General features: G+C 39.7%; 1 protein-coding gene across 1 annotated transcript in view; it reads left to right on the forward strand.

Moving 5' to 3' along the window:
* The window catches only part of LOC126337011 (active breakpoint cluster region-related protein), a 121212-nt gene that overhangs the window by 37126 nt on the left and 56906 nt on the right, over nt 1–27180 (forward strand). The window contains exons 3-10 of the mRNA XM_050001264.1: nt 8996–9170; nt 10273–10380; nt 10530–10715; nt 12843–13049; nt 13129–13248; nt 13436–13558; nt 21259–21441; nt 22385–22570. Coding sequence (XP_049857221.1) covers nt 8996–9170; nt 10273–10380; nt 10530–10715; nt 12843–13049; nt 13129–13248; nt 13436–13558; nt 21259–21441; nt 22385–22570 — 1288 coding nt within the window. The remainder of the gene's footprint in view (nt 1–8995; nt 9171–10272; nt 10381–10529; nt 10716–12842; nt 13050–13128; nt 13249–13435; nt 13559–21258; nt 21442–22384; nt 22571–27180) is intronic.

Genomic DNA, 27180 nt, shown 5'->3' on the forward strand with positions numbered 1-27180 from the left:
CAGGCACATAGTTTGATGGCTCCTCGAAAGAGTAATGACACTATCGCAGACATTGAAATGCTGGGACAACATTGTCAGAGATGCCATCGAAATGCATTCCAGGCATAGTCTCTTCATCTGAGACTGTGGCTCTGGCCTCAACAAGTCTTGTGAACCAGTGTTTGGTCTAATTAAGAAGACACCGTGGACACAAGAAGCTGGTGGACAGAGTGCCTACATCTATGCTACGACAGCCAAAGTACCCCACCAGGTCTTGCTGATCACAGATGGTGATGCCATCACCTCTTTGGCCACCAGTGCATGTCCGTAGACACGGATCACGTAAAGGGCAGCCCACAGGGGGAGGTGATAAAAGTTTGGCATGTGCCCCCGGTAGGTAAGTTCATCAACACACCTGATAACGGTGAAAAATTTCTGATTGCCAAAATATTGTGCCAATTGACACTATTAACCAGCGGTACATCAATGGACTGTTCCATTTAGTTACGTTGCGTCTATACATTTTGCTATTGTAAGTGGGAGTGTGCTTCCTGAAGTTTTATTCGTGTTAAAGAGAAACTTTATTTGGATGTTGAACATTCCAACATTGCCATCCTTTCACTGTAAGTGCTTGCTTTTCTTTGAGTTTATCTTAAAAAAATATTTGTGCATTAGTTGGATGTGTTGCTTTTTGGTTGTTCAGCTCCTTGCTTCTATCCTTTGTGATCACCGGTGAGCCAAGTTATTTTTCTATGCTGTCACACTTATGACAAGTATCCAGCTTAGGATTGCCGAATGGAAGCATAAACTTTGTGTTGAAACATTGAAAGTACAAGCCTTTATTTTGGTACATGTGATTCACAATATTGTCACCACATTTGCAAGAAATGCCATAAAGTGATGCAAATGCCTCTTGACAAACCACTAACAGAATATACATTGTAATTTTATCTTTTTTTGCGTGTACAGATTTTTAGATATTGTTCAGACATTTCCTTTCCATTACCTAGATTTTAAACTTTTCAGTTTTTCTGAACAGGTTGTTTCACCCTCTTCACTACAAGTGATTTGTCCTCCATCAGCTGGCTAATATAAATTGTAAGACCCACAGCCAAATAGTTGTTACATTTGCAAATCACTCATTCTCTGAATCCATTATTATGTTTATTGAAACTGAAAACATGAGACACTTCTGAAAATATTCCACTACAGTTAGTACCACCTGCATAACACTCTGTAAACAAGCCATATTTCCCCCTGCGAGTCCGGGGCTAAGACTAGGCCCAAAGTATTCCTGTCTGTCATGAGAGGCAACTAAAAGGAGTTTCACATGTTTCGGCCTTTATGTAATTGTCCCCTTGTAGTGTTTGACCTCCATTCTTCAAAAATTGGAGTGGGTGGCTTCAGGATGGACGACACATGATGAAGTGTAGTCCATTATCTCTTTCTGGTGGTGAAACACCAGCAGTCTCTAAGCATTCATGAGCTCACTTCAACCCACAGATATATGACCCCTCCCTGGCCACACCATGGGAGGAACATCAGGTTAAGGAAGATAAGCGGATCTTATTCACCCCCGTACCTTGTATGTTTGAGAGCTGATGGGGAATCTTTCATGACGACGAACCCTCTCAGTTCTTTGTTGAGCATCTAGAGGACAAGTTTGGGGAGGTGGAGGGATTTTCCAAAATGAGATCTGGGTCAGTCTTGATCAAAACAGCATCCTCTGACCAGTCACGGACATTACTCGCTTGTGACAAGCTGGAGAATGTTTCTGTAACCATCACGCCCCATAAGAGTTCAAATATGGTCCAGGGTATCATATATCACACGGACTTCTTTTCAGTCTGACGATGAGCTGCGTGCCAATTTAGAGCAGCGAGGTGTACATTTCATCTGGCGTGTCCACCGGGGTCGGAGGGGTAATCAGGTTGCCACTGGTGCCTTCATCTTGGCCTTCAAGCCTGATACATTGCCCGAGAAGGTCAAGGTGTTGGTCTACCGCTGTGATGTAAATTTCCCTCCCGTGGTGTGATTCTTTAACTACTGGATGTTCGCCCCTATGTCTTCCCGCTGTACTTCACATGTCGACATAGTGGACGCCCATCACATCCCAATACTCCCAAGTGCCCCACCTCCCATCTGTGTCAAGTGGGGAGACACCATTTGCCTTGCTCTCCAGACTGCAGAATTCTCGAGAAAGAAAGGAAAATCATGGAGTCAAAGACCCTGGACCGACTGACCTACACTGAGGCTAAGAGAAAACGCCTGCATCCTGTACGTATAACATCGTCTTATGCCACTGCTACAACAGTTCTGGCACCATCAGCTCCTCCAGCCTCAGTGACCTCTGACCTGGAAGGCTACACCTGCCCCCTTGATGGTGGGGGGGGGGGGGAGGGGGGCATTCCCCTCCTTGTTGTTCCCTCACCACCTACTCAGGGAGCAGCAGAACCTCCCCCCCACCCCAACGACCGAGGACATCTGTCCCCACTTCTGAGCCGGAGAAGCGACTAAGTCTTCTTCGGCTTCTCTCGCCAGGAATGGGTCCCTTGGGGTCACTCCCTTCCCAGGTTTCTGCTAGTGAGAAAGATGACACCCACCAGTGTCTGAAGAGCTCAAAAGCAGCTGCTCATAAGGATTTACGCTCGTCCTCAGTCCTGGAGACTGAGCCAGTGAAGTCCTCCCTGACAGGGAAACCCAAGGAGCAGTGAGAGAAACCCAAAAAGAAGACCACTAAGACCAAGGAAACTGTGGTTGCACCCATACCACCGCTACCTACAAGCTCTGCGTCTGAGGATGGGGTGGAGATTCTGGCGTCCGCAGAGGACCTAGATCTCGCCAGACCCTCAGACACAATGGATATAGACTGCTCAGGCAATAAGTCAGTGGCAGCAGGTGACCCTGAGGCGTAAACTGCCTCATTGAATGCTCCATGCCTTCCCAGTCTCATGATGACGTGATGCTCCAATAGAATTGCGGCGGTTTTTTCCACCACCTGGCTGAGCTACAGAAACTGTTAAGCTTTACACCCCTCCAGTTAACCTGGTTTTCGGCAATGTGGACCCCTGCACTCTGTGGCTATAAGGGATATTACAGGAACTGTAGCGACTATGATAGTGTGTCAGGTGGAGTTTGTGTTTATGTCCTAAACTCAGTCTGTAGCTAAACTATGCCCCTTCAAACCCCTCTTGAAGCTGTGGCTGCCAGAATAAGAACGACACAGGAAATAACTGCAATGTATATCTTCCTCCAGATGAATGTATTAGCTGCACTGATTGATGAACTCCCTAAATCTTTCCTACTTTTGGGAGATTTTAACGCCCATAACCGCTTGTGGGGTGGACCGTGCTTACTGGCAGAGGCAGAGGTGTCGAAACTTTACTGTCTGAGTTTGACCTCTGCCTCTTAAATACTGGGGCCGTCACACATTTCATTGTGGCTCATGGTAGTTATTCGGCCATTGATTTATCAATTGGATCGACAGTCAGATGATTAAACATCTCTCCTCTGACTAAAAGTGACATATCCTCGTCATCTTCAACCTGATCTGGTGCAATGGCGTCTTACCATTGCAATTGCGGGAGAGCACCATCATTCTGGTGCTCAAACCCAGTAAAGACCCACTTGATGTGGATAGCTTTCAGCCCATCAGCCTCACCAACATTCTTGTTAAGCTTCTGGAACGTATGGTGTGTCGGCGGTTGGGTTGGGTCCTGGAGTCACATGGTGTACTGGCTCCATCTCAGGGGGGCTTCTGCCAGGATCGCTCTACCACTGATACTCTTGTGTCCCTTGAGTCTGCCATCCAAACAGCCTTTTCCAGATGCCAACACTTGTTTACCGTCTTTTTTGACTTATGTAAAACTTACAACTTGACCTGATGGCGTCATATACTTGAGACATTGTATGAGTGGGGCCTCCGCGGCCTGCTCCCCATTTTTATCCATAACTTCCTGTCGCTCCGTACTTTCCATGTACAAGTTGGCGTCTCCCATAGTTCTGCTCATATCCAGGGGAATGGAGTCCCGCAGGGCTCTGTATTAAGTGTCTCTCTATTTTTAGTGGCCGTTAACGGTCTAGCAGCAGCTGTTGGACCCTCCGTCTCACTTTCTATGTATGCAGACAACTTCTGCATTTCCTACTGCTGCTCCATACTGGTGTTGCTGAGCATCACCTGCAGGGAGCCTTTCACAAGGTGTAGTCATGGGCTCTACCCCAAGGCTTCCAGCAGCTGTCGGACCCTCCGCCTCACTTTCTATGTATGCAGACAACTTCTGCATTTCCTACTGCTGCTCCATACTGGTGTTGCTGAGCATCACCTGCAGGGAGCCTTTCACAAGGTGTAGTCATGGGCTCTACCCCAAGGCTTCCAGTTTTCCGCCATGAAGATGAGTGTCATGCATTTCTGTCAGTGTCATATCATTCATCTGGATCCAGAACTTTACTTTAATGACGATCCACTCACTGTAGTGGAGGCATACCAATTCTTAGGTCTGGTTTTCGACTCTTGTTTGACTTTGCTTCCTCATCTTCGTCAGCATAAACAGAAGTGTTGGCAGCACCTCAATGCCCTCAGTTGCCTGAGCAACACCAACTGAGGTGCAGATTGCCCCATGCTACTGCAGCTCTACAGAGCCCTTGTTCAATCACGCCTTGACTATGGGAGTGTGATTTATGGTTCAGCGGTGCCCTCAGCATTGCATTTGTACGACCCGTTGCACCATTGCGGAGTTAGACTAGCGACAGGAGCTTTTAGGATGAGTCCGGTGACAAGCTTGCTTCTGGAGGTTGGATTCCTTCCATTGAAGATCAGATGTGCACAACTGCTTGCCACTTACGTTGCATACATTCATAGCTCTCCTGAACATCCTAATTACCGTCTTCTTTTCCGAACCACAGCAGTTCACCTCCCGCGTCCTATTCAGGTCAGGGCTAACAATTGTGGTTCGTGTGTGATCGCTTCTGTCCGAACTGGAGTCCTTCCTTTCATCACCTGTCCTCGAGGTCCATTCACATACACCTCCATGGTGTCGCTGTAGGCCGAAGCTTCGCCAAGACCTTTCGTGTGGCCCTAAGGACTCTGTTAACCCTGTGACTCTCCACTGTCATTTCCTCTCGATTCTTGAAGTGTTCCGGGGCTCTGAAGTGGTTTACACTGACGGCTCAGTGGCTTATGGTAATGTTGGCTTCACCTTTGTCCACAGAGGCCATATTGAACAGCATTTCTTGCCAGATGACTGCAGTGTATTCACTATAGAGCTGGTGGCCATATCCCGTGCCTCATGCAAATCAGAATATCCGTCCATGCTCCGAGGAATTGTTTCTTCTGTGTACTGACTCCTTGAGCAATGTACAAGCTCTCGACCAGCCTTGTCATCCTTTGATAGCAACGATCCAGGAGCCATCTATGCCCTGGAACGGTCCGGTCACTAAGTGGTGTTTGTGTGTACCCCAGGACCAGTCAGCATTGCTGGCAACGAACTTGCCAACAGGCTGGCCAAACAGAATATCCGGAAACCGCTTCTGGAGATGGGCATCTCTGAACCTGACCTGCCTTCTGACTTATGCCACAAGGTTGTTTGGCTTTGGGAGAAGGAATGGCATAACAGTACGTACAACAAACTGAGTGTCATTAAGGAGACTTCGAATGTGTGGAAGTCTTCCTTGTGAGCCTCTCGCAGGGAATCAGTTATCATCTGCCGGCTTTGCATTGTCCACACTTCGTGACCCACGGTTACCTCTTGCACTGTGAAGACCTGCCTCAGTGTCTGTGCAGCACCTGGTTAACAGTGTCCCATACTCAGGTGCACTGTCCCACTTTGACTGCCCAGCAACAACGAAATCTTGGGTCACCGGACTCATTTCCACTCATTTTATTTGACAATGCCTCATTGGCTGATTTAGTTTTAAGTTTTATTCATGAAGGTGTGTTTTATCAATTGATGTACGTTTTAGAGCATGTCCTTTGTCCTTCGGTGTCCTCCACCCTAGTGCTTTTTAGGTTGGAGGTTTTAATGTATTGCAGAGTGGCTGGCTTTTCCTTTTTATTCTTGTGGTCGGCCAGCCACTGTAAACTGGTTTCTTGTTTTACTATCTTCCGTTTGCAGCGTCTATGTTGTTTTCTTGTCCTCTTTTGTTCCTTTTAGTGTCTGTTGCCTTTCCTTCATTCTTGTGGGTTTTCCTTTCTTTCTGTTTTGTGTTATATGTATTGTCTGTTTTATTCTCACACTTGAGGCATTGTTTTATTAGGAACAAGAGATTGATGACCTCGTAGTTTGGTCCTTTCCCTCCTCTTTTAAACGAACCAACCATGTCATATTAGTTGTCTAATACAATAAAGAAGGAGCTCTAGAAGCTGTTTCTTTCTTGCCACAAAATAACGGGAAACCCGGCCGTAACAAGAGTACTAAAGACTGGAGATACATCTTTCTTGCGTATAACAAACAGGGATTTTTTTAAATGTAAGATACTGCATGTAACTCCAGAATCTCCTGGGAGGAACTACCTCCTTTTTGCAGGAAACACTTCAACTGTTAAAAAAGTGGAATCAGCGTGCAAAAAATTTTGCAGTGAGCAATTGCTAAAGAGATGTCAGAGAAACTGAATGATACTATCGGATTATTGCAGTGTGCTAAGTAATACCTTAGCAATAATTTAAACCCTTCTGATTTGAGGTCTCAATCTTTAAATGGGAATTGCTTGTTTGTGTCAACAGTAGTGACATGTAACCTAAATATTATTCACTTGTTGTGTCTGCTTCATGATGTTACAATAATTTTGAGCACGAGTGTATAGACCACATGCCTGTAGTTAATGAAGTTTATTTTTGTGGAAGAAATTCTGTTTTAAAATACAAATAGAAAAATTTGAAAAAGTTGGCAACAATTTGAAGGAAAACATCACTGCCTTTAAATAATAAAAGAGCTTATGTATTTACTTACACTAGCTAAAACAAAAAGCAGTAATGTGACGGATGGAAAGATGTAAAATACTCCTTTCCAAAATCATTAATTGGAAATATGTGTGTTTGGAAAAGGAATAAAGCAGTGATAAATGCAACAGCAACCCTCCAATTGTATTGTACCACGCAGAACACTTTGACACGCCGAAATACTTCAAATTTTTATCATGCTCAGTGGCAACTATATATTTTATGCTAATAACTTGTATCGAACTCTTAAGTATAATTATATGTATTCATTTCATAGTTTGAAGTCAAACATTCTTGCAAAAGAAAGTAGCCACAGTAAGCCTTCAGTACTTCATTTACATATCACTGTTTTGATCCCCGTACCCCATTCATTTAGGAGTGTAAGGAAAGTATTCTGAATAGAAACTTAGCCATTGACCATAAAATGTGAAATAGTGTAAATAATATAAACTCATGTTGAGAAAAAACAGAACACATTGAATGACTAGAGGTAATACATTCATATTCACAAGACAGGTACATTAGTATGTTCTGCAGAAATGATTAGCATTCAGTCACCACACTTCAGCATTTGCACTGTTGCCTAGTAGGCCCAGGGTCTGCCATGTGCTCTGATAACTGTCCTATGTGTGATGTGATGATGTCGACACTTATAAGGTACAAATGGCGTCCTGTTGTAAAGTCATCCATGCTGTATGCGCCTGGTTTCAAAGTTCATCTGTGGTAGTTGACACTGGGTTAAAGCACTGCATCCATTATTTTACCATATTCCACACATTTTTGATTGGCGCAAGTCTGGTGATGTGGCGAGCAAGAGTAAAAGACCGACATACTGTGACACCAAGAAAATATGTGTTTGTGCACCAACATGTGGGTGTGCATTGTCTTTCTGAAAAATGGCATTGGGGTGTGGTGCAGAAAGGATATGGCTAAGGGTCACAGGATGTTATTCATGTAGGTCACACTAGTCATAGTGCCCTGGACACCCACCAACTGTGATTTCTGGTTGTACACAGTAGCACTCCACACTACAAGGCCCAGAATCATTACTGTATGTCTTATGCAAATGCACTCACAGGATGCCATTCGTCTTGTCTTCAGTGAACCAAAATGTGGCCATCATTTTTAAACAGAACTTGGATTCATGCAAAAATACTACATAATGCCATTTCTGTCTCCAGCAACATTGTTCCATACTCCATTGCCATGTTACATGTTTCTGCGCCTTTGTCGAAGTAGGTGGAGAAGTGGACGACACACACATAATCATGCCATAGGGAATGGTGACGGACCATCACCCTGATAGTGTACAATCTGTTACACTGTTCCACTGTTGTGCCAGAGCTGAGGAGGACACAGATTGGTCCTGTTACACCATTCGGGTGATGTGTCAATCTTCACTGGGGTGGTCTGGTGGTGGGACCTGACCCCTCTATTCATTTTTGTAACCTTCCATGAACTATTCTGCACACACCCATTCACTGCCAAAACACACTATCCCATACAAGCAGCCATTCCTTGCTTAGATGTATCACATTTTCCCATGTCTATAAAGCCCACTCTTTCAAACTCACTGATTTGACGGTACAGTTCGTGCATATGTCTGCAAGACGTCCTGCATGTCTTCTCCTGTCACACTGATCCATTACCTTTGTTTTACAGTGACAACGAGAGCCGCAGGCACATTTTACCAGTAGGTGGTTTTGCATCGCGGTATTGATGTTGATCTTGAACACACGGCCCATCATTGTTCAAATGTAATCATTTCTGCAGAACATATTAATGTACATATCCTGTGAACATGAACGTCCTATCTCCTGTTGTTCAGGACGTTCTGCTTTTTCTGAACATGAGTTTAATTTGCTACACAGAATATTTGAGTTTCCATGAAGCCTAAGGACTGACACTGAAAAACTGTTTATCTTCCTTTACTTTTTAGCCAAAGTAGACAATAACTGTATAGATAGTGAAACATGGACAAAAAATTTTTGAATGGTATTAAAATAATAGTTCATAATATATAAATTTCGTTAAAGACTGGAAAATTTATGTGTATTTTTATTTATTTCTCTTTTTTTGTAGACATCATAGTGCCACCGAAAATCGGAGCAGTTCAGTTGAATCTGAAGACGAAATAGATGCTCCAATCCTGATGCGAACAATATCAATGGACACTGAAGCAACAGATGATGTTATTAGCAATATTTCTTATGCCAGTAGTTCATCGCTCGAATCAAATAAAAAAGCTTCATTTCAGGTACGACAAAAATCTATTGTAAAATGCAAAGCGGAGTGGTTTTTTAAATTTAGATTACTGCAGTCAAATGAAGGTATTTATAGTTTTATTACAGAGTGGTAGCAGCAAGAAAAATAGTCTGTAAAACAGTAACATTTAGAACTAGAAATTTCTTCATCTGACAAGAGAGTGGAAGATATTGGAAACAAAACTTTACAGGGGTTCAATTAATTTTTGGATAGGATGTTAGGTGAAATTAGACACAGGTGGGCCAAATAAGAAGGAAATGAACAATACATTTTTTTTTAATTTTTAACTGATTTTTGTATCTTTTATTCTATTTTCCCCAATACATGCAACAGTGGAATACTGCTTTTTCCTTTCATATTTATTGCCGCCTTTGCTATCTAATATATCAGTGGAAATTTTTAACATTTGCTTCACTCATTCATTACTGAGATTTCCTGTGTTATAACTTATCCCCTTAACCTGCTTTTAGTTTTTGCAGCTGCTTTTGTTATACAAAATGAAAAAAAAGAAAGTAATTCATCAATGAGGTCCATATTCACTTTGTTGCTCATCAAATTTCGGAGATGAGGTAAGTGTGGTGAATATGTGACATTCAGGCCTTCATTTATGTTAGTAGATCAGTTTATCTATAGGAAACCACACAAAATGTTAATGACATGCCGGAAGAACAATGGGGAGAAAATAGTATTATAAGGGGTCTGTAACCTTCATTTGCATATCTAGTTTCATGAACAGTTAGGGTAAATTAAGTTGAACCAATTGGCCATCTGGTGCTGGAGTGTTAATATGTATGGTACGAACCCAACCGAACCTATACTGATTTTTTTTCCTGTACATTTTACTATAGTTCTCTAACTGGAAATCATCTGAAAAGGCAATTCCATTGTCTTTGTTTTCTGAGCCTCATCACACATTCTGTGACTAGTACTGTTCCCATCAGTTCATTGTGAATAAGAGGGAATACTTCAGTCAGCAGTGTTCCAACACGTATTTTTTTAAATCTTAATTTTTGAAACAATGTTGCTTAAATTTCTGTTTACAGTACACTACTATTGAGCATTGTAGCATAACTTACATAATCTTTGTTTTGCAGGAAGCAAATAAAGCTGAAGCTGAGAGGATGACCATGTATCGGTGTATAATATCAAGTATCATAGAAAGCGAAACGATATACCTGGAATGTTTGAATGTTATGCTACAGGTTAGTTCTGAAAGTGTTTCCATAAAATTATTATTATTATTATTATTATTATTATTATTATTGTTGTTGTTGTTATTTTGCCTCCATAACTACTTGATTTAAATGTTTACCTATTTCACTACTGATGTGTTTATTTCTGTATTTTTCAGTACATGAAAGCCATCAAAGCAACACTGACAACGTCACAGCCAGTCATATCAGAAGAAGAATTCAACACCATTTTTTACAAGGTTCCAGATTTACACAGCCTTCACAGCAGATTTCTAGAAGGGCTTAAAAGACGTACTCAGAACTGGGATGGAAGGCTTACCATTGGTGATCATTTTCGAATCATGGTAATCTTGAAGTGAAGCAGAACTTATAATAACATTTGAAATGGACATGCTTCCAGTTCCTGGTTCTTAATTGAGATGTCACTTCTACATCCCATTTACTTTTCAATTTTGTTGACTTGCTTGATCAACATCTAGCCACTTGTATGCAAACTGTCTTCTGCTTAAGTTTCCTTTGAAAACTCTTAACAGGGTGTATACGACCCGGGACAACCAGGAGATCCGGGAAAAACTCGGGAATTTTTCCACCCGGGAAAAAAACCGGGATTAACCCGGGAATTGTTTAGAATTCTGGGAATTTGTCATTGTTTTAGTTTTCAGTTAAATTTTTGTGATATTGTCTGGTAAGAACCAATACTCTAACAAGGGATATTATTGTATCTCGCTACTGCAGGAACAAAACATGAACAGGAGGGGGGGGGGGGGGGGGGGGGGGGAACAAAAATAAAACTTAAGTTGCAAAGGAAATGCGCCATATACAACAACAAAACAGTGCTCATACAAGCGTCTGCCAACAGTAAAGTGTGTCAAAGGCTTTAGGAACACTATGCAATGCTTTATAACAACATATTGCCTCCGATGAGCGTGACGTGACAACTGTTTAAATTAGATTTGTTTGAGCAGTTGCGCGTGGGCTCTTGTGCATGCGCAGTTGAGTCGCGTATGAATAGTACCTTCTCCTGCTTCTGGTTACGGAAGTGTGGCTGGATGCCACTATTTAATATTGCCCCGGTTCGGAAATATCTTAGATCCGGGGCTGATGCACAGAGCAGTCCAGGTTGTGGTGGGGAGGTGGGTCTTCACGTGGCCTGTGTTTATGTTCAGTGATTTTATTGTTTCTTCTTCATTTATTGCTCTCACGTTAAATGATAACAAAATGGATTTTTGTGGCCGGGAGCTATCAAATGAATTAAAATACGTTCGCTTAATTATGGCAGGCTAATATATGTTAATAGTTTCAGATTTTATTTCCACCCTTGACAGTCACGCATTAATTGCCTTACAGAACAATGAAGTTATTTTTGCTGGTTTGCTAAAGAGATTTGGCTTTTATTAATCCTTTCTACTGAGGCAGTCAATTTATTTGAAACCAAGTGTTTAATTTCACACTATTGGCTAGTTTCAACTGTTCGCTGCATTTCAAGTGCATGTATGGCATTATGCTATAATAAAGAACCAAACATGAGTACAGGTACTCCAAGAACATTTACATACGGATGTGCATTTTAAGCCAAATTATGCACTTTAGTATGGTTCACGAAATCCCGACGCTCTTGAAGTATGCTTTGATGTCTTCTTTCTTTTATGACATAATGTTAGATCTTTTATTGTCTTACACGTACGAACATATGGACTTCCCACGTCATCGTAGTTGCGCAAGCGCGGTGACGCCAGTTATCGGGTGCTTTCTTGCAACTGCCGAAACGAACCTATTTCTAACAGGTCGCTGATGGTTTGAAAAGCGTTACATTCAAAGCAGATTTCCTTTTACGTAAGATGAATTATGTGCGACAATGTATGATGAATTTCTTAAACCACAAAGCGTTTGACTCTCATTTAAAAATCAACTCTTTTGAGGACGACCATTTAGAAGTATTTTGAGCCCAGAAGATGAGATATTTGCATCGTTATTAAAAATTTTACTAGCGCATTTCTGTGTGTATCTTAAAGTGCAACACGCGCAAAAAGATCAACATTATATGTGTAAGCTTAGCTTCTCTTAAAACTTATTAATCTTCAAGACCAATATTATATCTAAATGCGAAGTATATTAATTTAATCCATTAACTTTTCTTATTTGTGTATTCGCACTACTTAAGTAATCTTGCTACTGGCTGACTACATCATGTGTGCTATTGCTGTCATCAGTTGGCGAGATCACGTGAATGAGCTATGACACTTACAAAAGCGATCTCAATTTCAATGCTTCAGAAAGTGACATGCGTTATTTGGTGGAATTCAAATTTATACCCTTGTAACACGTAATTTTTTTTTTTTTTTTTTACTTGTCCACATATACACCCTGCTCTAAATATGTATCTTAGAGAACATGTAATTACTCATGAAATGGACTTTAAAAAATATACATATTTGGAAACAGTAAGTTGCTAATAATGTTTTTATTCACAGGCAAGCAACATCAATATATATGGTGCTTTCCTGCACAATTATGTTCGAGCTACTGAAACAGTGAAGAAATGCAGTAGTAATAACCAACAGTTTGGAGAAATAACGCGTGACATTCGTCTTAAATCTCTTAATGGCCAGAGTTTGTCATTAGAGGATCTCTTACACAAGCCAGTAGCACGTGTTCAGAAGAATGCACTGGTGCTTCATGTGAGTTTTCTCTATGCATATTTCTGTAAACAGACACATAATTGACAAGTCAACAAATGTATTTCACATTTCTTACTAGGATTTGCTGAGGTATACTCCAGAATCCCATCCGGATCACAAAACCTTAACTGATGCTCTGAAGATGACACAGAATTTCTTAGATGAATTCAACATGATCCAGACAAAAACAATGTTTCCAGTAAGTACGCATGCAAGCATTTATTTTGTTTTTTCTTTCCCCTTTCAGATTAAATGTAATTCCTGTCAGGCATGTTTGCTTTAAATAAACTGTACTATTGTGCATTGTGTTTACATAGTCTAAATATCAGGATTTGTAATGTTGCTCCTCATTTCTGAGTTGAAACTTTTCTCTGACATTGTTCTAGTCAGCTGACAGAGCCCAGAGACGGCTTGTGAAAAATTCCTTTATAGTTGAACTTTCGGATGGCCAGCGCAAATTACGCCATTTGTTCCTCTTCAATGATGTTCTAGCCTGCGCCAAGTACAAGGTATGATTCAGTTACAAATGTATGAAAAGCAAGACAGTGCAATTTTCTTACCAAGAGCAGTAAGAGGCAGCATTAGAATTTTCAATTTTTAATCTTCTATAATTTGAAATAGTCATTGTTTGTGCAACTAGAATAAAGTCTTCTGGTTGAGATATGAAAGTATCCGGATAAAATCTTCTTGGTTTTTAAGCTGCGTCAACTCCAATAAATTCTCGAGCTTTTGATGGCTAGCTCCGCGATTGTCATCAGGAGTAAAACTATACTGACTGCCAGGACTGGCACTATTTCCCACTTACATACCTATGATTACGGCTGCTGGCACCATTCAGAGAGGGCCGAAATGACATGTGCCCGGAAAGTGAGTTGGACAGGAAAAAAAAAAACTAGAAGGTTTTATTCAGTTGTGCTGCGACAAAAGACTTTGATGATTCATATGAAAGTATCATCTGTGCTTCACAGTGGTTTATAGCTTTTATCATATGAGATTTCTTAAGGCTTTCTTGGAGTTTATTTGAGGTTCTTTAATGTTTAATTTAACTCCTGTCAAACAAGCAAGCTTTTGGCCAAAAAATATTCTTCCCAATTAGACAACACACACACACACACACACACACACACACACACACACACACACACACACACACACCACTGTCTCCGACTGACGAGGCCAGACATGTGACTCAACATCTCTGCTATATGGTGTTTATCCTTTTCAATCAATTTTTGACAAAATATTTTAACTGGATAGATAAAAAATCTACTTACCAAGCTGCGGCAGAAGACACACATAAAATATTTTAATTAGACAAGATTTCGGAGCTAAGATGCTCCTTCTCCTGGCAGAAGGGTTGAAGGGAAAGGATGAAGGGTGAAGGGAAAGGACTGGAGAAGTCAAGGAAAATGAGTTTATTTTGGGAAAGTCACCCAGAACTGTGGGTCAGGGGAGATTTACCACATGGGATGAGAAGGAAAGACTGATTCTTGGGGACTGCATCAGACACGATTTGAAAGCATCAGAGCTTAAAGGTGGAAGACATGGTAACAGGCAAGATTGAGATTACTGCTTAAACAATTTCCAACCCAAAACTGGGAAGATGCAGCTTCAGTAAAATAATTCTAATAACATTTTTAGTCTTTCAAGAAACAAATCGTAAGCTGGACATTTTCGTTAAACTATGATCGATGAGGATAGTATCAAGAAAAAATGTAAAGCAAACAATTTTGTGTCACTCTTATATTACATTTACTTATTTGTTGTTTATTTGTGTCAAAGTACATGGTGCCCAAAATCTGAATTCCAGTTTCAGAATACTGTAGAAAGAGAACCATTGCCCAGAGTGGCATCAAATTTGAATAGCATATTATTGACGCAAGGGGGAACATAATGGGGGAGGGATTGACAACAGTTTCACCAGTAGATGGCACTGTAAGCATCTTGGCATATATTGGGCCAGCTACTAATGACAGATGAATCACAACACAACTGATATGGTTTGAGTTGAGTCATGTTACGCCATCCGTACTGTTCATGGTGCATTACTGCACAAGTTTGGAAGTCAACAGTTGTGGCATTGTTAGTTAGGTGATAAGCCTATCCACCACGGCAATGTCATACCATGTAAGATCGAAAAAATTTGTTTTAAATTGTCCTGATGCCAAAAATGCACAACAAGCAAAATGGCATCAGTTTTTATTTTCCTGGCGCCAAAAACAGAATAAAAGAATGACTTTGTTTATTAATTGCCATGTGGCCAAAAACTGCATAGAAAACAAAATGAGAACAGTTTCTAATTGTCCTGAGACAGGTGCAAGACTTGTTCAATATACTGTCCATCGTTTTCTGCCACAAGATGAAATCAAGAAAGAGCGTGTTCCACAACAGATCAGAGTGTTTAGGGGTCATGTTCAGAATACATTGCACAATGTGTGTATCCAGTTCAGCTATGTTGGTAATTGGAGCACTGAACACAATATTTTTCACATAGCCCAACAGCCAAAAGTCACACAGCTTAAGACTGAGAAATCTTGATGGCCAAACTTTAGGGAAATACGGCTGATAATTATAGAATTTTCAAAATGCCTGTGCAGCAGCTGCTTCAATGGCTGTGCAATGTGCAGAGGTGCACCATCTTTGTAAAAATGTTCCTATGGCACATCTACACTGTTGAAGGGTTGTGATATGTTGGTGTGCAAAAGACTGTCATAGCATTTCCCAGTGACAGTACAGGTAACAGGAACCACAGGTCTCATCTTCTCGACAAAATATGGCCCTCGCACAACACCATCATCTTTGCAGAATGAATTGGTACCAGTTGTCGTAGGTTGTCTTCCAAAAATAAACAGCATAGAGAGAGAAGTGATGACATTTTCTGCAGGACCTGACCCTCACTTTGCAGGACAATGCTGAAGCATGTACAGTGCAAGCTGTTATTGATTTTTTTTACTCATGGGGCTGCTAAGTGCTATACCACCTACTGCACTCTGTTGACTTCAGCCTTCGTGAGTTCAACTTGATTTCTAAACTGAAGGAAACACTTCACGGCATTCACTTCAGAACTGCTACAAATTCATCAGTCAATAGACTGCACTTCTTGAACTGTCAACACAGCTGACATTGCTAAGAGTATCCTACGACTTCCACATAAACTTTGAAACATATCTATTTTTTACAAGCTGTAAATAAATAGTTGCCACTATTAAAGTTCCAACCCTCATATAAATGTGGCGAAGTATGTAAGCAGAAGCAGCACACCATCAGCAGCAGGGAAGAGAAGGGAACCAGTGGAAAAATACCCATGTCATAGCACAAAAAAGGCAAAGATGTTCCTCTTTAAAAGACTCTGACAAAAAGTGGGGAGCAGGCTGCCTTAATCCTCATTCTGCCTTCCTCACCAAAGTTTTGACTTGCATACATATTCATACTTTCTTTGTGCTGAAAGAGAGTAAGAATTGAAGAGAGGGTGGTGGTGGTAGAGAGAAAGTGGCAGGTAATGAGAAAGAGAGATGTTTGGAGATAGAAGCAGTGGGGCCAAAAGAGAGAGGAGACTGTGGAAATGGAAAATACAGATGAACAGAAACTGTACATAGGCTTGGGCGATCTGGAATCTGGACCATAACAGACTTGTGAATTATAACACAAGGCCTTTTGTTCCAATGATATTTGGACACACACTTTGTATTCTCATCAATTTAGTCTTTCCTACGTTGATATGCATTCCATTCTCTTTTTCCCAATTTTATGATCCTCCCCATTATAAACTTCGTCTTTCTCCGACTCAGCCAGCACTGATTAGTCATCTGTGTACTTAGTTCTTTCTCCTACTATTATGCCTCTTGCTTTATGTTATGTGTTATCTTCTTAGTTTCTCAGCGGTAATACTGACAGTGTTGGTGACATCAACACTTTTCCAACACTTCTTCCAGTACCTGTCTCGTCCATTTCCTCATTGCCAATCTGCTCTTCCACTTTTTGCTTTGCAAAGAGTTACATTATTGAAGTTGTGTCTTTACAGTCCACATGAATACCTTTTCCCAATTAACAAAACAGATGTCCATGTACCCATTACCTTTCAATATTCTGTGTGCTGTCCTCAAATATCCAATATCATCTTGTTTTCCTTTTTCTTTCCTGAATCCAAACTGAACATCTACATTTTCTGAATAAAAGGCAACACGCTGTCTTTGCAATTAATTTTTGTTATATCTTTCACATTCTTTGACTTGTTTCTTCAGTGCAGTGACTATCATAGTTTTAACTAAATCACATCAAATAAATGTATAAAATTCCATTTGAAGAACATTTTGTTTGTGATGAGAAATAACCTATACTTTTGTTGACACTGCAAATGACATTTGTTTGAATCGACTCTACTTGTTGTTGTTGTTGTTGTTGTTGTTGTTGCGGTCTTCAGTCCTGAGACTGGTTTGATGCAACTCTCCATGCTACTCCATCCTGTGCAAGCTTCTTCATCTCCCAGTACCTAGTGCAACCTACATCCTTCTGAATCTGCTTAGTGTATTCATCTCTTGGTCTCCCTCTACGATTTTTACCCTCCACACTGCCCTCCAATACTAAATTGATGATCCCTTGATGCCTCAGTACATGTCCTACCGACAGATCCCTTCTTCTGGTCAAGTTGTGCCACAAACTTCTCTTCTCCCCAATCCTGTTCAATACTTCCTCATTAGTTATGTGATCTACCCATCTAATCTTCAGCATTCTTCTGTAGCACCACATTTTGAAAGCTTCTATTCTCTTCTTGTCCAAACTATTTATCATCCATGTTTCACTTCCATACATGGCTACACTCCATACAATTACTTTCAGAAAGGACTTCCTGACACTTAAATCTATACTCGATGTTAACAAATTTCTCTTCTTCAGAAACACTTTCCTTGCCATTGCCAATCTACATTTTATATCCTCTCTACTTCGATCATCATCAGTTATTTTGCTCCCCAAATAGCAAAACTCCTTTACTACTTTAAGTGTCTCATTTCCTAATCTAATTCCCTCAGTGTCACCTGACATAATTCGACTACATTCCATGATTCTCGTTTTGCTTTTGTTGATGTTCATCTTATATCCTCCTTTCAAGACACTGTCCATTCCGTTCAAATCCTCTTCCAAGTCCTTTGCTGTCTCTGACGGAATTACAGTGTCATCGGCAAACCTCAGAGTTTTTATTTCTTCTCCATGGATTTTAATACCTACTCCGAATTTTTCTTTTGTTTCCTTTACTGCTTGCTTAATATACAGATTGAATAACATCGGGGAGAGACTACAACCCTGTCTCACTCCCTTCCCGACCACTGCTTCCCTTTCATGTCCCTCGACTCTTATTACTGCCATCTGGTTTCTGTACAAATTGTAAATAGCCTTTCGCTCCCTATATTTTACCCCTGCCACCTTCAGAATTTGAAAGAGGGTATTCCAATCAACATTGTCAAAAGCTTTCTCTGTGTTTTCAAATGCTAGAAACGTAGGTTTGCTTTTCCTTAATCTTTCTTCTAAGATAAGTCGTAGGGTCAGTATTGCCTCGCGTGTTCCAGTGTTTCTATGGGATCCAAACTGATCTTCCCCGAGGTCGGCTTCTACTAGTTTTTCCATTCGTCTGTAAAGAATTCGTGTTAGTATTTTGCAGCTGTGGCTTATTAGACTGATTGTTCGGTAATTTGCACATCTGTCAACACCTGCTTTCTTTGGGATTGGAATTATTATGTTCTTCTTGAAGTCTGATGGTATTTCGCCTGTTTTATAAATCTTGCTCAGTAGATGGTAGAGTTTTGTCAGGACTGGCTCTCCCAAGTCCGTCAGTAGTTCCATGGAATGTTGTTTACTCCGGGGACCTTGTTTCGACTCAGGTCTTTCAGTGCTCTGTCAAACTCTTCACGCAGTATTGTATCTCCCATTTCATCTTCATCTAGATCCTCTTCCATTTCCATAATATTGTCCTCAAGTGCATTGCCCTTGTATAGACCCTCTATATACTCCTTCCACCTTTCTGCTTTCCCTTCTTTGCTTAGAACTGGGTTTCCATCTGAGCTCTTGATGTTCATACAAGTGGTTCTCTTTTCTCCAAAGGTCTCTTTAATTTTCCTGTAGGTAGTATCAATCTTACCCCTAGTGAGATAAGCCTCTACATCCTTACATTTGTCCTCTAGCCATCCCTGCTGAGCCATTTTGCACTTCCTGCCGATCTGATTTTTGAGACGTTAGTATTCCTTTTTGTCTGCTTCATTTTCTGCATTTTTATATTTTCTCCTTTCATCAATTAAATTCAATATTTCTTCTGTTACCCAAGGATTTCTACTAGCCCTTGTCTTTTTACCTACTTGACCCTCTTCTGCCTTCACTACTTCATCCCTCAAAGCTACCCATTCTTTTTCTACTGTATTTCTTTCCCCCATTCCTGTCAATTGTTCCCTTATGCTCTCCCTGAAACTCTGTACAACCTCTGGTTCTTTCAGTTCCTAAATCTCTGTCTTACCATTATATAATCTATCTGATACCTTTTAGTATCTCCAGGGTTCTTCCATGTATACAACCTTCTTTTATGATTCTTAAACCAAGTGTTAGCGATGATTAAGTTGTGCTCTGTGCAAAATTGTACCAGGCGGCATCCTCTTTCATTTCTTAGCCCCAATCCACATTCACCTACTATGTTTCCTTCTCTCCCTTTTCCTACACTCGAATACCAGTCACCCATGACTTAAATTTTCGTCTCCCCTCACTATCTGAATAATTTCGACTCTACTTACACATTAGTAAACAGAAACTACAAACAATTGGAACACCAGAGGAAATGGGGCTGATAACTCCTAGAAAATAAGTCCGGTAAATATGTTGTGAGCAGTAATGGTAATAGTTAGAATCACTTGAGAAACACCTGAAGCTAGTTTCATGCCTGATTATTTTTGAGAACAGTGTAGTTCTACTGACTAGGAAGTTTCCAGTCAAATCATAAAGCTCATCCAGTATTCCATAATCTTGTATTTTGTTTACTAGGAGATAGTAAAGAATTGTATTGCCTTCTGGAAGGTCATAAACACAACATTAACCAGTGCAGCAATTTTACTTTCTTCTAGATTTCATGGTCAAATTGAGCGAACCTAGTTGAAACTCCTCGCAGAATTCATGTTGATGTCCATCAAGGAATTTTTCGGTCCCAAAATAGATTGTAATAAGTGAGCATACAATTAGTTAGATAATTTTACAACAGATTAATGTCAATATAATGCATTTTTCCAACAACCTTTCTCAGGAACTGGAATGACCTGCACTTTGATCCAATTGATTTTAACATTTTGTTACTCTTCCAATCTCAAATAAAGTGCTGCTAGAAGGGAAAGGAGTTACTTTGCATAACGTATATAGAATGTTAGAGATATGTCATCAGGTTCAGGCCCTGGTACCTGTCCACTGCGGAATGATTTTTGTTATTGCAAAATCATGTTCATGGTCCTGAAATCGCCAGAGGGTGTTCATAGTATGTGGAGTGATTCAGAGAAAAAGAATGTTTTGTATGTTATCTTGTGCAGATTGTGTGGGTAAAAATAAAAAAAAAATTGTACAAGTGGGACCAGTTGAATGAGGCAGTGCAGTTGTTAACATGCTATTTAATATAATACACAACATATTCAGAAGAATGGAGTTTGCTGTGCCATCCTGATTTAGGTTTGTGTGTCTTTTCTAAATCATTCCAGACAAATGCCAAGGTACCACAGTCAATCATCTGTCTTGTCCTCATAAAAACATAACCTATACATTTTACATGTCTGTATATTTGAGCTACTTATTTTCAGTGTGTTATGATGACAAATCCTATATAATTGTGGGGTGATCCTTGGATTAATAACTAAGTAAACAAATAAATGTTCCAACATTTTTCATGTAGGGATTTACATGGTGATTGAGAGGAGAAACACTAGTATGATTATCCTTACCAAAACAATTTCAGGAGACCGAATTCAGTTGTTCTCTGTACCATTCTCTACTTCATTGTCAGTATGACTGCAAAGCATCTGAATAATTGACTTTCATCCATTGACTACATGTAGCACTAATTTTTCCAGTGAATAATATTTGTCTCTTGTAGATTCACACACATTTTAACTATTTTCCTCAAATTTTCATTCAAGTGTCATATTTTCATGCTGGTTTTTTCCATAGTATTTCAACTATTACACTTTGTTTTCAGGCTTCTGGACGAGACAAATTCACATTTGAACTGAAATGGTACATTCCACTAGGTGATATTGTTATCTTTGAGGAACCAGCTGTTGAGCCACGAGAAAATTCACCAGCTAACATTGTTGCACTTAAATCTCAAGCTTGCACTGTGAGAGACCAAATTCTTTGGGATGAAAAGAATGATGACAAGGTTTGTATGATCACTGGCTTATAACTGAAGTAATCTCATTGAAAAGTTGTAAATGAATTTATCCATAGAAGCACATCACCAAGATTAAAGTTAAAACTGTACTATGTCCTATAAATGCACTAAATATTGTGTAGTATTTCCAAAACTTTTGTCACTCACTCTTCCAAAGTGCACAGTTTCCCCATAATCAGAACAACTATTTGTAAGACATGATGCTTCCGAATACAATTCATGTGGATTTTCTTATGATATAACATAGTATTACATTTTTATGAAGTACATGGAGCAAATGTGAGTATACTAATGCAGTTACACAAGCTTATTATTTAGTCTGTTACCGTTTAATTCAGCATCAGCATCTTATATTTCCAATGTAAAAGCAAAAGTCTAGACAATCAGTAAACACTTCAAATACCAAAGAAAGCAACCTGAGTTCACCAAAAATGATAACGTTTGCTACAGTGACATCTCTATTTTTTATCAGTCGTAATATGCATGCCCCTGTGTACACACACACACACACACACACACACACACACGAACCATATATTCGTATTAGCTGATGGTTTCTAAGTAAGTTATTGTCTGGTCCAAGTCTCCTAACAGGTCCACTCATACACCACACCAACAGTTTGTACCCCCTGTCAGCTTAAGTATCTGTCTGTTTATATTATTATAGACATAAGGCATGTGTTACTAAGTACTGTCCTGTCAACAAATATGCCAGGAGAGACAAAATAACAACCACCTCATTGGCTCTTTCTCTGCCCTTTGTTCTACCTAGTTGAATTATTTTGAGCAATCCCTTACACTTCACTTGATGTTCAAAAGTTTTTGGGTTCCTTTTTATATCTGCTATGGGCAAAGATAAAAGTGCTATATGTTAACTTTCAGAAATCTCTCTTACTGTCTTAAATTATTAATGTAGAAATTATCATTTCAGAGGTTGCGTCTGGGAAGCAGATCAGAGAAACAGCGTAAGAAATTGGCTGATTTGGAGGCACAGCTGGTTTTGGCGTCACCAAATCTTGTCTTCAGAGTTGGAAATCGCAGTTCAAGAACTTACACATTTTTCCTTTCATCCGAGTTTGAAAGAACACAGTGGATTGATGCAATTCATGCTCTGCAGGTAAAATATAGTCGGTAAAATGTGCAACTCATTCATTAAGTCCAAATTAGTATAAGCCTGTTCCCAATAATGGATACTAAGAAATGATACTGCAGACCAAAAAATAATACCTAAACTATATAGTATTGTCATGATGTGGTTCGCAATCACAGATAGAGAAAGAATTGGTCAGTGTTTTGTAACCATATGTTCCATCATTTGCATCTTCTAGGGAAGCTGGAAAAGAAGGAAAAGAATTTTTTTTCCTTAGACTCGATACAGCACTCACTCAGGATGCCATACCAAGAGAGATTACAGATGAGTGGTATGAAGAAAAAAAAAAAAAAAAAAAAAAGCATAGGAAAAAGGAAAGTAGAGGAAAGGGCAAGCGATAAGTACATGAGCAAGCTGTGAAAGTAACAGTGCCAAGATTATTGCATGTGCTTCTGCTATGTGCTTCTGCTGATGATCTATTATCAACTACTCAATATATTAGCAGATGGATAAAGGATATGATAATGTGATGTTTCTGTGGAAACTTCAAAAGGTCAAAAACATAAACATTTTACTGGGCGTCTACCATGGCCACAGTGTCTCTACTGTACATGCACAATAGTTGATATCTTCCCAATTGAGATAAGTGGTGTGAAGATGATACTCTGTGTATTTATATTGTGGGAAGTGTTAGCTGTGAATCAATATATTTTAAAAATCTCCATCTACTGGTCAGCTGTCTGCAGTAAAGAGGGCACATTCTATTGTGTGCAAGGTATAGTGTGAGGTAACGGGTGAGTTGTGGCGCCCTGAAAATATTATAAGTTCGGAGTTGGCGAGGCCGCACTGGGGCCTCTCGACGGACCTTGGCTCATTGACAGCCATGTGATTCCGAACATTAGCTGGGATCCAGCAACAGTGTGGCAGGGAATTGCGCAGTGATGTTGTGTCAATGAAGGAGACATGCCGGGAATGCCAAAGATGGCAGTGTGAAACCATCATGGCAGACATTTCACAGTTCGTATAGAAATAACACCCAGCAATGACTTTCCAAAATCTAAATGGTTCATGCGATTTTCTCGATCAACATGTCTTTTGAAAGCTATTAGTGTAAACCTAATTGGTATGAAATAATACAGGCATATAACTTCAATAAAACATGAGTTATTGGAGGTCAAAGTGTCCGATTTCTATTAATTGCATCAGGCCATAAGTACTCCACCGTGACACGAAAAAATGGTGGTAGCATGCTTATAAATATATTTATTCATCTATGTCTTTGTTTATATCCAATATATGCAATTCATGAAGAAATTGGTCAATTATTTAGTGTGTTTTAGAAAGCACAGAGACATTGGGCTACTGTCCTACTTTTGTTTCCTATTCCCTTGATATATGTCCATTTAATTTGTTTATGTATTTAGTAATGTATGTTAGAGCGTGTTTATGGTCCAGCCATAGGAATATTTATTTAATTTCAAGTTATTTAAATGTAAATCCAGTATTTTGAACGTGTTTCATAGTGTTTATGTTTGTGAGTGTGCATTGGCTTGGAGGCATGACGGAAGTGCTATCTCCAATTACAGCGCTCGTTACTAAGGGAGGTGACTACTGAAGTGAATGGAGGGTCAGTTCGGAATAGGGCAATGCGAGTGACAGTCGACAGGACACAAGAGAGTGCTAGACGTGATGGCATGACGGACGCACAGTCGCAAGAGGGACTTGGAGTGTTTGGAGCGGTTTGCGCGTGGTCGCGACAGATAGAAATACTACGGAGTGCTGACTTGTGCACTTGTGAGATTTCCGTGGCTTATACAGTGAAGACGTAGTGTGCGTTTAGAAGTGAATATCTCCCAAGCTATGTTGTCATTCATAACTAATTACGTGCAGTAGGAGTCTATTGTTTTCGTGTTCTTCAACTTATATTTTATTTAACTGCAGGACCATCGACACCAATAAGTTTTTGGCAGAAATATACCGCATTCTCAAAAGTACTTCTACTATTGTACTCATCATTTAAAGTCATTAAGATAGAACCTGCAGATTTCATTTAATTGCAATCTGTCATTTATAAATGTCTACATTATTTTCAAAATTCACAGTTGCCGAGTGATAGGAACCTTCAACCATTCGATTCATGTGTCTATTCATATTGTGTACTGTAGACTCAGCAGTATTTGGCTTCTAATGCGGCAACTACGCATCCCAGCCCCTAGACAACAAAACCAGCCAAAACTTTTAATATTTCAACTCTGAGTCAGAGGGTATGTACTTGAGGGCCACACCACCACACATTATTTCATTTTTTATTATTTGAAAGCCTGAAATGTTCTAAAAATATGAGAATTTTTGTTTTTTTTTGGAAAGAATTTTATTTGTAGTTGAAGTCACAAACAGTAGTGGTCTAGTTTAGGCTTGTTCTGTGAATATACATCACGCATTGTTCGGCAACCAGTGAGTGTTCAGTAGTGTATCAGTGCTCTGCTGTGAACGTCTTAGCCAATCAGAGCATTAAACGTGATCATACCGAGTTATTTAGTGAATTTTTGTTCCATATATTTTGAACATGTCACAGCTGATTGTGGAGGTGAGCGACAAATTCTTCATAACCAAGCATGAGACATAATTTGTAGTATACACGCTTTCTTCCAGCATAGAGTATGTGTATGCACTTAACTGCAACTGTTGCTTGGAACTGGCAACAGTGCAGTCCCTGTCCCTGTCTAGAGCTGCACAAACCACCATCGTTCATGGATCTGACTATAGTCATCCATATCAATGTTATTCCATTTAGAATAGTCCCCATTAGATAATATAGACTTTGTCCATTCCCAGAAATACGGCTCATGAAGGTGATCTATATTTTTGGGAATAGAAGTAGTCTACCAAATATGAAGGCTGGGACATCATTTTTGGTCAGAAATTCACAAGCAATCAGTGAAGTGACCAGTTTTATTGTTGTGGGGCAAAATCCAAGAATTGTTTTGCCACAAATTACTGTGGTTTTTTTCTCCTCAGATTGCTTCATAAAAAGTTGCATTGAACTTTTAATTAATACTCCTTATTGATCATTTTACCTTATGGCAAGAACTAGTGGTACTTTGTGCCATTGAAATCAAAGAACACAATAAGCGTAACCTTCACATTTGCAGTTGTTGAGCTTTTTTCAGTCTTTGTAATCTAGATGCTTCCACAAGGACAATTAACCTGCTGTTTTGACATCATGTCCGTGAACCTAAGTTTTATCGCCTGCTGTGAAGCATTTCAGTAGTTTTGCATCATTGTTGAATTCATCTAGTGACTCTTTAGCAGTTTGCATTTGTCACTATTTTTGTTAGAAATTCAACAATTTTGGAACAGATTTTGCTGTCACATGTTTCATACCCAAAACATATGAAAAAATTTCAAAGCATGAACCAAATGATACAGCAACATCATCACTGACTTTTCTGATTGTGATTTGGCAATTATTCATAATCATTTCTTTCACTTTTTCCAATATTTTGTTGGTTTATGATGTGCTGGGGCACTCATCATCTTTAACGTCTTCACTGCCTTCTTCAAAACACTTGTGCCTTATGTGAATCTATATTTTACCCAGCAGAATCATCAAAAGAAATATTTAACATTTCTAAAAAATTTCCTGCACTTTATCAACATTATAAGGAAAAGGAAAAGATAGATTGCTGCTCACCATAAAAATGACACACTGAGTTGTAGACAGGCACAACGAAAAGGCAGTTACACATTTAGCTTTCTGCCCAAGCCTTTTTCAGAAAAGGACACACACACACACACACACACACACACACACACACACACAAAAGCAAGTTCGGACTAGATTGCAACTGTCATTGTTTGATTTTGTTGAATGGCTGCACTTTATTCCATTCTTATTACAAAATTTAATACAGGTTCTGTGATCCATTTTTATACAAAATAAATAAATGCTGATACTACCTAAACACTTGTAACCGTTTGATAGCTAACAAGACAATAAATATCCAGTATGGCTGTACTTGAATTAAAATAACTTTGTGACTGACGTTTAAGTGAGCCGAATGACGTAAGCCAGCCACCAGCAAATCATAGTTCTATCTCAAGTGCCATGTGATTACTGTGACCTATTTCATAGGTTCTTGCAGAACCTTGTGAAACAATGTTGGCTGCAAGTGGGCAACACTGCCCCCTGCCACTGCAGTCGACCAATTGCAAGATATTTTTTGCATACTGTAACAGTTCAGATTACAGACATTTCTACTTCACAATATAAAAAAAAAAGTTGTGTGGATTGTGAATTAATGACAGTAAATTCGGTGGGTGGATAATTCAACAGGAAAAATTTGCAAGTAATTGTGTGTAATATTTAACAGTAACAGATTTCAAAGTTTAGGACAGTTCAAATAATGTATTGCCAAGAGAGATACAGTTGTGTGGCACAAATGAAAAGTAATGAACCAACAGTAAATATAATCCCAAAACAGATTTAATTAGTGACACAACACAAAATGAAATTGAAAAATTTTAATACGGCAGTTTGAAAGAAACTGGAAGCACAGTAACAAGGGAAGTGCAATTGAGGTCGAAACATAGAAACCAGGAAGGACATGAGAGGAGAGAGTCACGGGCTCCATCAG

Source organism: Schistocerca gregaria, chromosome 1, assembly GCF_023897955.1.
Source record: "Schistocerca gregaria isolate iqSchGreg1 chromosome 1, iqSchGreg1.2, whole genome shotgun sequence".
NCBI lineage: Eukaryota > Metazoa > Arthropoda > Insecta > Orthoptera > Acrididae > Schistocerca > Schistocerca gregaria.